This window comes from Apium graveolens, chromosome 9 (assembly GCF_009905375.1).
Source record: "Apium graveolens cultivar Ventura chromosome 9, ASM990537v1, whole genome shotgun sequence".
In the NCBI taxonomy this organism is placed as follows: Eukaryota; Viridiplantae; Streptophyta; class Magnoliopsida; order Apiales; family Apiaceae; genus Apium; species Apium graveolens.
This window is the reverse complement of record NC_133655.1, coordinates 287,924,505-287,935,830: the sequence shown is the minus strand read 5'-3', so window position 1 is coordinate 287,935,830 and position 11,326 is coordinate 287,924,505. Positions and strand designations below refer to the sequence as shown.

Below are 11,326 nucleotides of genomic sequence, written 5' to 3'. Positions count from 1 at the left end.
CGTCATCCACAGCTTTTCCTTTACCAGCTCCGGACCCAGAACCAGCTTCGAAATTCTCAGCCCGGGGAGGTTTAGTCCCCAATGTCCGTAGCCTCTTCTTCTTTCTTCCGGACTCAACACCCGAAACTTCCCCAATAGGCCCGATATCCTCAAGATTTTTGAACTCATCCCCAATCTCCATCTCAACGTTCTTCTCCGGAACCCTCTCAGAAGCTTCAACCTCCGGTCTTGAAACATCATTACTCTGGGATCCCTCCTCCACAGAGGCATTAGATTCGGACCCAGCAGCAGTAGCTTTCTTCGGTAACTTAAAAGCTTTGCCCAAACCCTTCAATGCATCACTATAGGCCGAAGACGACATGTCCGGATTATAGGGCGGCAAACCTGCAAAATAACAAAATAAAAAACACAAGTCAAAAACAATAAAGAAGCACAACAGAACAAAGCAAACGACAAGTCCGGACAAGAAAACATATAAGCAGTCTGGATACGAAAAACAGAACTACTTACAGCCTAGCCTATGCATAGTTCAGTGAATCATGAAAGTGTCTCGGGTCATTTGAAAGCCCAGACATTTACAAAATGCAAATACCATCTGAATTGCTTATCCCCGGAGTACATCCCTACGGGCCTGTAGGAGCCACCATACCCACACTCCGGAGCCCGGAACCGAAGTTCATAAAGAGGAAACTGGCCGGACCGGACCAGATGGAAGATATGATGCCATAGCTTAAAGGTCGGCGGAACTTTGAACTAGTTACAGGAAGCAATAAACCAGGTCATCCATTTTATGCCACTAGGCGTTATCTGGATCAGAGAGATCTTGTATACATATTTGCACAGGTGCTTCGGGAACAAGTGCCAATGCGGGTTCCACCCGGACCGGAGATGCTCCAGCCACAATGGAACAAACCCATCAGCCGGCCTGTGATATATTCTCTCTCCGGGCTCAGGCCACCTCCATTCTATCCGAGGATCAAGCTGGAACGCAGTCCGGACTGAAGAATCCTGCGCCGCATAGTCCAAAGAAGCATACTCATCCTTCAGCTCATAGTGCTGCTTAGCCACTATACTACCAACGAACTTCCTGTCAAATTCTTCCTCATTATAAGGCCCCAGACCCGCGTTGGGATACCTAGCGTAACCGGACTCGATACTCCTATAATAGAAACTGTTTTCGATCTCATCACTCTTGGTAATGAAGTACCCCGGAGTCTCAACCCACGGACCCTCCGGACTGCAAGGTACTTTCCTAGAAGAAATCCTGGCTACAGAAAGCTTAGCAATAGCTTCAGAGTCCGAGGTGGAAGCCTTCTTCCCCATCTCAACCCGCTCAGATTCACTGTGAGACTCCAAATCTGAACCTGACGGCCCCGGGTAGCAAGTTATATATGCCTTGGCACGAGATTTAGTCCGGACCATAAACCTAAAATAAGTGATAAAGGTTAGTCTAAATCCCTACAGTTTATTTATCTTGAAAGCTACATGGTCCGGACTGCCCTATTTTCAATTTTATTTAGAGTAAAAAGCAATTAGTCCGGAGACCCGTAGCTCAAAAGCCATAACAAAAACCAAAAACAGATTAAACACTCCGGATTACACAACCCTAGACTTAGCCTATTACTCCAAAGCCAAACACCACAACATCAGTCCGGACTAGGTAACCAAGTCCGAACCCAAACAAAAAACCCTAAACCCAGAAACACTGTCAACAAGAATCAAAAAGCAAATCACGCCTAAAACCATATACATACACGCATATACAACAAAATCCAACAAAAACAAAACACAATATAGAACAAACAAAGAGTTCAATACAGCAGCAAACTCAAAGAATGGAACAAAGAGCAAAAGAGGGACTTACAGAGATAAAGATTAAGGAGCGGTTGGGGACGACCAAGCAACATTAAAGAACCTCTAAAAGCTCTCCTGTAACAAACGGCGGCAACGGCAAAAGCAACGAAGAAAAAGCCTCAAAGAAAACATAGAAGATAATTAGAAGAAGTGTAAAAGTAAAAAATAAAAAGATGAAGGGGGGCCTTTTAATAGGCGAGGTAAAAAATCGAAGGGTCACACCACGTGGCAACATCCCGACCGCTTATCGCACACGGTGATTAATGTTACTCATAATTGTGGCACTCCTTTTAACCAAATCTTGATTTCTGGCTCCGTCCCCGCCTGCGTGTGTGCGTGAGTGGTTTTCTTTGTTACACGACTTCAGGCAATATGATGGTTTTCGATTTAAACAAAGAGGTGTTTAGGACTGATATTCATTTTCCTAATAAAAGTTATAATTCTCGTATCACCGACTTCAATGATTGTATTGCTTGTGTCTACCCGGAGGAAAACGAATCAAATAATATAATTTACTTGTGGAAGTTGGATAATGTGGCGTGCCTGCGCGATGGCGGAGGCAAGGCATCATGGACCCCAATGCTCAATATTGATATAAATTTTACGGTTATTAGAGTTTATGGCTATTTCAGCAATGGTGATCTCCTGCTTGATGCTAAAGAAGACAATTATACAACGTTATTTTGTACAGCTCCCACAATAAGAAGGCAAGAAATACTGTCCCAATTTCAAGTTACCGGTATAAAATCTTCAAATATAATGAGAGCCCAGTTTCAATCATAAGATGGAGAAGTTAGCTAGAATGCTCATGAAGATGACAATTTATCAACACATATTCTAGTTTTATGGTGGTATTGTTTAGTAAATGTCACAATTTTAGCCATTGTATTTGCTTTTCCTACAGATGGGCACAATTTCTGCGTATCGGTCGGATTCCTGGGATTTAAATTTATCTTTTTATTTTTTAATGATTTACTATAAACATTAGAGATTCTAGTTTAAACTTTTGTGTTTTACGTGCTTATGTCATGCATTTGATTCAATTTTCATAAAACTAGTAGTTATGTTAGTGGATTTCATCATCCATAACATCAAATAATATACATGTGTTGTATATATCCCTGCACACGAATCTCCAAATTATTCTATTTCCTGATTTGTCGAATTCATGTAATCCCCGTACTAGGCACCTGTATTCTTGCTTTCTAAGTTCATTTGAAAAAGCTATTAGTGTAGATTCTTGGATACGTAGAATTTCCTAGTTTAGTGCGTAATACTCTCTTTGAGAATCCTAAATTATCCAGTGCAGTGATCAGTAGCTATTAGTAGTTAATTTCTACGTATGGTTTTGGTTGTATATTTCTCATGTGTAAGTGATATACAATTTAAACGAAACAATTAAGCTTCTAAGTTTTTTTTGTTATATTTTCCGGTTTATGAAGTTAAATTATAGTGCAATGCACCATAACTAGAGTTGGCCAATTGTGCGGGTTCGAACCGCCCGCTCGGAACCAGCTTGTACAAAAAACCGAATTTATTCGGTCCGAATCGGGCCAGTCCAAACCCACACAATTCGCTAAAATCAACTAGCCGAATACTAATCCATTTTTAAAACACAATCTTCATCGCTAATTTACATCAACCAGGTGAATTAAGCACACCCAAAAGCTTTTCAGCAGCAAGTGGGTACCGAAATAGAAGTGAGTTTTTTCAAGAAAAATAAGTAAAGAAGCTCTGAATTCAAGTGGGGTTAAGTAATCAGGGAGTGAAAGGTGAGAATTAGGGTTAAGGGGGTGTTTGGGAAGAGGAATTTTAGAGGAAGAAGATATTATGGTGGAAGAATCAATGGAGAGTTTAGAGAGAGAAGTGGAGACATGGAAAACAGTGAAGGAAGATAGCTATACTACGTGGACCAACCCTGTCCAAACACTTAATTCAACCTCCAACCCGCGAAGCCCGCACGGCTCGCGAGTCCAGTATCGGTTACGAGTCCGTGGGTGGCGGTCTAACCCGACCCGACCCAATTCGTTGAACTTGTGTGTCTGATCCAGTGTTCATCTTTCGCGGGTTCAACCCGTAATTATCCTGTCCCGGACCTCCTGAACCGCACTAGTGGCCACCCCGTAATTATCCTGTCCCGGACCTCCTGGACCGCACTACTGACTACCTCTAGCCATAACTTCATACAAGTATCAAATATCAATATCGTTATGATGTGAAGTGACATACTTCAAATTACAGACGCATTTGGATGATGTTTTGTGCTTCTAATCTTAATTTTCTTTGCTTTCCGGTAAATGTAATCATCCTGATCATGAAATTTTAATACCGAGAATAGTTGAATCTCGTTATTCAAACCAACCCTACGATCACCGACTGGGCACGTTTAATGAGTGTTTAGGAGTCTTTCCCTTCGTCTTCCTCAGCCCTGTTCATCGATTCACCGTCTTCCTCAGCCCTGTTCATCGATTCATTTCACTGACGTGAATGTACCGGTGGTCGTTCAGTTTCCTGAAAATATTCATGGTTTTCCAGCGACTTGCAGGTTATTCAAGCCTTTACCAAGCTTCAATTAAAGTTTCAATTCCATTTTTTTACTCCCGTGTTGGAAAAATAATTATATATATGCTAAATTTGATATCTGTGATCACAAAAACATTAATACAATATACCTTCATTCAGATTTCAGAAATTAAAGTGAAAAAAAAACTGCTGCGATATGAAAAGTGCATTTCAGCTAATGAATTGTTAATAAATGAAATATCAAGGATTTCAAATCTTCAAACATTTATAAACAATTTATTAAACTATATCCTGAAAAGAAACAAACCAGCCAACTAAATGTAAAAGATAAAAATAAAGATAAGCAGCCTCAACATAATTACATGAACTTCAAAATCATGTCCAGTGGGCACAGCTCAAACATCATCTTCAATTTTGCTTCAAATTTGAAAACAGTGACACAAGCTTCTTCACAGCTTTTAACATGAGCTGACCTACATAATCAACCAACCCCTTTTGGTTGATCTTTGGAGCTCCACTATCTTTCAGCATTCACTACATACATAGGAACGGGTTTAGTCAACTAACTGACGACCAAAGCCATCAACTTAGCAGCGAGTGATCCTAAATTTGATTTCGAGGACCTCTTATCCAAGGTTAGAACCCTGTATAGAGTCAATTCCACCTACCAAAATAAAAAGGCTACAAGAAACTAATACAAGAGAAAACATACCTAATTGTCAAAGAAGCGAGAGCGACGTCTTCGAGAACTGCAACATTAAACAATAACAACAATATTAGAAAATAAGTTTATCGACCACATTAAAGCTCCAGCTAACAAGATGATCTAAACCTCATAACTCAAATCCACAAGAAAGAGTCCACACTTTGTATGTAGATATCTATACATATATTCACATGTGATTTTCTGCAGCTCACTTTCATGAAATGGAGCAGCAACCCAGTATTGCTTTCACTAAATGTTAAGCAGCAAATCAGTAACTCGTTGTTAGTTTACCTCAACAATGCTACAAAGTTTTGAGGCTATAGTATGCATGAAAGGTGTGTAATTTTTGAAAGTGGCAGTATCGTACATAGTACAGCATGTTCAAAGTGGACTTAACAGTATTTTGGTGTTCTAATTCACTCATTACTTTACAAATATATTACACAAACAACTAGATGAACCAGTTAAATATTGTTCTCCCCTGATTTCTTCTTCCCTAATTCTTCAGTCCCTAAATTTTGCCCATCTACAATCCAATACCCCATCTACATTTTGTCAGATAGAACATGTAACTAAGAGGATTTGTTTATTTAGGCATGTTAAGTATAACTTTCCGATATGACTAATCTAACCGAAACCAAAAATCATAATTAATCAAAACCCATAGATAATAGAACACAGATCATAAATTTATCATAACAATAGTCATAATAGTGATATTAATATGAAATTCTAGTTCAGGAGTTCTGCGCAAACATAATGAATACCATTTCACTGACCTGCGATGACCAGTTGTACTTGAAAGACTAATGTTACTGACAAACTCATCTTCAGTCGATGTTACAGAACCTTCATCAGAATTGGAAGTATCATAATTAATATTTCGGCTTCCTCTTCTGGACTCATTTGCTCGTGTTCTTCTCCTCCTCCTAGAAGTTCTAAAGTTATCAAATACCTGATACAAGATACAAGATGTCCACCAGTTACCTTCATCTCCAGGTAAGTCTTCAAAATCATCTCCAGAATCATCATCTCCATACTCGATTACGTAATCTCCAAGAACCACCCCCCGTGGAACTTCTGAATGAATAGTGCTCAAAACATCGATGATCTCCGATGACTGCTGGAAGTTCTCCCAATCTAATTGTCTAGCAGGATCAATTTTGGAGGGGCAAGCATGAGGATGCTTTAGCTGAGCATGTTCTCGAAGTTCATTGTAGGTGCCAGTAAATGCACATTGTTCTTCTTCACAACGACGCTTTTTCTCATCCAAATGTACACGGGCCACTTCTACAATTGCCCATCCTGTAACTTCTCCTCTACAAAGGGGACATACAGGCTTGTCAGTGGCTTCAAGATCTTTGGTGTCAGTGCTCTCATTTGACAGGGACGTTGCACTAGACGTTCTAGAAGAAGATGACTCAGATAACATGCCATGTGCACTTTTGAAACGGTCTAGACAATTGGAGTGCAAATGATCGGTGTCACATACGAAAGGACGGCATCCTTTCTCAAAAGATGAGCATTGGAGGAGAACACCATTGTGAGGAAATTCTAAGCATATAGGACAACTCACACTTTCCCAATCAGAATTCTGGTGATCTATTTCCATGTTGGAGTGCCGGAGTAGATAGATTCTCTACTGAATTTTTACACCCATCCAACACACACTTTTGGTTCTAAGAACAATATTGAGCCAGTGAATGGTTACCGAATATTGACGTACGAAATTGATAATACACCTGCAAATAAGTACATTGGGTCACAAAAGAGAACTATTTAACTGTTACTTGATGTTTATGATGTTCAAACTTAAAAATTTAGATGGTGAACCTTGTGACCAGTCTGATTTCACGACCCCAATCATACAAATATTGAAAACATTTTCCCCCATAATTTAAAGATACTAGTCGTAGATTATATCGTTTAGGTCTAACATAGTAACATAAACATGTTGTAACACTTCATTCCCATTTCCCGCAATAGAGACATTTTGTTATATATTACTACATCATTGGAGACGGAAGTAAACTTAAGATCATAGTGGACCTGCTGATTGGAGAGGACAGAAAATCAGAAAACTTCCTGACCATAAGAAAATGTCTGTTGGAACTGATTCAACGGGTAGAAGTGGTAGGTTTGATTATGTTGCTGCTGAAGATGATGGACCAGAGTTGGAGAGCCCCGTAGAAGTAAAAATGGTTTCCTATAAGTAAAACTGAGATCCAAGAAAATTATTGACGGGAAATTTATATGTGAATATCATGATACAAAAAAGAAAAAGAAGTTGTATGGTGATTGGAACGAGGGCTGTCTTTTCGAGCCAAAAATGAGAAATGTAATGTTAGAAAAAAATATGGAACCTATCAAATGACAAAGTCATGTCTTCAAGGCATGTCTCTCTGTTGTTTTTGGTGTTCAGAATCTAGCTTTAATATATGAAGAATGCTGTGGAGACAAATGGTTTGTAATCTTCTGGAAAGTGTATATTAGTTTGTGTCTTATCCTGCTTGTACCAACTTGGGCGAATTTTATTTAGTGCAACTCAGTCATAAGTATCTAATGAGAAATATAACTGAAAACTATTTATTGATTTTTTATTATATGACATTGAACCTTCTATCCACAAGCGAGATTAAATTGAACAACCTATAGCAATGCCTCGGCATTGACATAGGCAACACACTTTGTTTTTTTGTTAGAATTAGGGAGTGAATTTAGTCAGTGTCCTACAGGAAACTAAAGATCATTCAGCGAACTTAAATGACTCAAATCGGATACACTAATAATATTGTTTGCAGAAATTTAATAGGATAAAAATGCTATGGAAAACAGCAAAGAAAATTATTGGAGGGAAGGATGTAGTGAAGAGATGTTATAGTAAAATGCATAAAATATTGAAATATAATATAGGCAAATGACTGAATGAGCAGAACCCACATTACAATAAATAAAAGGATGTGTAAAAATGATTAGTATAAGTAAGTAAGAACCAGATAGCATTTTTTCTAAATTTATCTTAACCATTCAGATTTTAGACCCAATGAGAACTAAATAGCATCCTTACTCTATTTATCTTATACCAATCAGACTAACCCAAGAAGAATCACGTCCTAAATTATCTATTTCAATGAACGGGCTCTTCCCAGAATTTTAGTTTTAAATGGATACTAAAGAAGGCCCGACCCCTTTTTTGTTTCCCTCTTTACTTTTTCCTGCTCAAAAAGAAAATTTTTAAGTGTATAAGGATGTTGTAAGATGTTTAATCATTAATGTGGGCACTTTGCAAGGAGAGGTTATCACAAAAAAAGAGAGGTCTATAATTTTTTAACTTTAAATTAATTAAAATTTTATACATAACAAAATATAAAATATTCATAGTTTCTTTTGTTTCTATAATATATACTAAAACTATGGACTTGAACACTTTTACGTAAAAAAAACTAATTGTAAATTCAATGACAATATCTCGTTCAATGAAAATCTTCTAAAATTCGGAAATTAAAACGACCAATTAAAGACAACTAAGATAATCATGAATAGTTTAAAAGTCATTAGATAAAAAAAAAATCCTAAATTAGCACGTAAAGTAAATAAAAATGTGTATTTGATCAAAGATAATACTTCATGCAAAATTTGGGAGCGATATTTAACACTACAATTTTCAAAAAAAATATTAATTATCACAATAGAGGGGTCATTAAATTTTAATACTGGGTCGACCAGGATTTTTTATCAATATAGAGAGGTTATTCCTTCACAGGGTATTAATTTAAAGAGGTTTTACTGTATATGCATCACCCGTTGTCCTACTTCCTATTAGCATACAATGAGACTGTAGGTGTATATTTGAGCTCACCCCACAACCTTACTAACAGGGACACACTCGAAACAAATTTTCTGACTTCAGACAGAATATAGAGGATGGAAAAATACAAAACACGAATACAGACACAGATACAAAAAGAGGCGAAACATTTATTCACATCATCCGAATTACGAGTCATATTTTCTTAACCTGCTTATACTATAATTAGCTTATTCTCATATCTACTTTTCTCATATAAAATTGTATCAACAGTTTTTTTTCAATTATCGGTTAACAATCTGTTAATCCAATTGAAGTACCTCGTACAAGCAACTAGTAATGCAGTAAAAACATATTAATATGCAACTTTCTCCTTAAGTTTGACACACAAAGAGCCACATTCGAATCGGCGGAAACATAGGCCCCTTCATTCTCTAATCAAATAATAAGTCTTAATGATATCATCACTAAAATAAAGCAGCAATAACAAATTAAACCTAAATTAACATTTTGATAAAAACACAAAACATATATAATTTAATTTAACCTAATAAATAAACAAACAAATATAAACTAATTAATAAATCGTTTTAGCATAGACATATAGGCAGTCAAAGCTAATCTGATCTAATATATAGATGGATTAGTCATCAGTCCGCAAATGCTCAGTGCATATGTAAACGAGAGAGAGAGAGAGAGAGCGGAGAGAGAGAGAGAGCGGAGAGAGAGAGAGAGCGGGAGAGAGAGAGGGAGAGAGAGGGAGAGAGAGAGAGAGAGCGAGCGGGAGAGAGAGCGAGAGCGAGCGGGAGAGAGTGAGAGAGGGAGAGGGAGAGGGGAGAGGGAGGGGGAGAGGGAGGGGGAGAGGGAGGGAGAGGGAGGGGGAGAGAGAGAGAGAGCAAACAGACCTTGAATTGAAGTGATCGGAGTTAGATTGAGTACAACAGGAACGAAGAAATGGATGAATCGAATTGAATCGGCATAGTAGTGGTTGAGAAATGGGAGTCTTTGTGGAGTCGCCGTGTGAACTGATTACATAATTTTTTGGCTGATCAATTTTTTTAATTTCTTTTTATTTTGTGTTAGTGTTAATGATAATGTACTACGATTTGACTTTTTTTGTTTACTGAAAAAAAGATCCACTTGGTTTAGCAAAAGAATATTTCCAAAAATGTTATTTTTCTTTGGTCATTGATTTTTTTTCTCTATTATTATTCCACGGCCTTTTAGAGAATGCAATAGTTAGTTAAAATTTAAAATTTACATCACAATAATCATGGAAACTTCCAGCACCAAGAAACCAAGAAAAATCATGGAAACTTTTATGAGATTGCACTTACATTTATTTCAAAAAAAAATATATATTGATTTATTATGATTTTTATTAAGAAAAATATTGGTTTAATACATACAACCAACAAATTTTTCTTAAAAATTTTAATATGTTCAACTGTAATTTTTTATTGACTATTTATAAATTATGTCACGTTTATATTATAAATAAGAGGATTCTCTTCTTTGATCTTTTATAACTCACGCTGTGTTCTGGGTTTTGTTGCGAAATAAAAAATCGAAGATTTGATAGGCACGATTGATACTAAAGATCATTTTTAGAAAGAAAAAGAAAATATATATAAAATTTCGTAAAGAAAATATTAAAAATCGGGCCCTAATTTAACAATTTTTAACATTCCCTTTCTAGGTTTTAGAAATATTAAAAAATAAATAAATAATATTATATAAAGATTTAGGGTTTAAGATTTAGGGTCGGCCCTAAATTCTAGTAACCAAACTCTAATTATTAAGTGGTTTTTAATATTTTAGGGTCGACCAGTTCTCAATTTGGATTTTAAAAATATTAAAATATTTATCTATACAAATAAATATGACCAAATACCCCTTAAAGCAACATTTTAAGTTTGAAACCATTATATTATCTATCCTTCTAATTTAAAAAAAAATGAAAAACTATGACAAACGTTAATTCTACACCTAGCGTTAACCCTAAAACCCAATACTCATGTTGCGTTTTTGCCCCCTAAATATTAACTGAAGTTGCGTTTTCAGTTTTACCAAAAAAAAAACGAACGACGCATCTGCGTTTTCATTTTACAAAAATAAAAAACATTGAAAACGGAACACAAAATAGCGTTTTTTGTTTAAAAATAAAAACGTATCCCGATATCCCGTTTTGAAATGATATTTAGGGTCAACTTTTCCCCATGACCATTTTATTCCAAAAAGTGAAAATTGGGACCAACACCCGAAATAAACGTAGCAAATATAAAAGATCAAAATAAAAATTAAATAGTTGAAATCCAAAATAAAACATAAGAAAACAATATACATGGCCCATGTTGGATAAAAATTCAAACACAAATCATAGATTCCAAAACCCATAAAAAACCAAACCAGCCCAGCCCATTAACTCTAAAAGC

At 36.5% G+C, this 11,326-nt stretch overlaps 1 protein-coding gene across 2 annotated transcripts; it reads right to left on the bottom strand.

The window, feature by feature from the left end:
- Positions 1-4,567: 4,567 nt before the first annotated feature.
- On the bottom strand, positions 4,568-9,954 carry LOC141684105 (uncharacterized). 2 transcript variants are annotated; one of them, XM_074488944.1, is made up of 5 exons: positions 9,797-9,952; positions 7,133-7,301; positions 5,863-6,825; positions 5,090-5,126; positions 4,568-4,911 (listed from the first exon to the last, which is right to left on the bottom strand). In XM_074488944.1, the coding sequence occupies exons 3-4, from the start codon at positions 6,693-6,695 to the stop codon at positions 5,090-5,092; spliced, it is 870 nt and encodes a 289-aa protein (XP_074345045.1). In that variant the 5' UTR covers positions 6,696-6,825; positions 7,133-7,301; positions 9,797-9,952; the 3' UTR covers positions 4,568-4,911. The 2 variants fall into 2 exon arrangements, with proteins under 2 accessions (XP_074345045.1, XP_074345044.1); XM_074488943.1 differs by lacking the exon at positions 7,133-7,301 and having other exon boundaries at positions 9,797-9,954.
- Between the last annotated feature and the right edge of the window lie 1,372 nt (positions 9,955-11,326).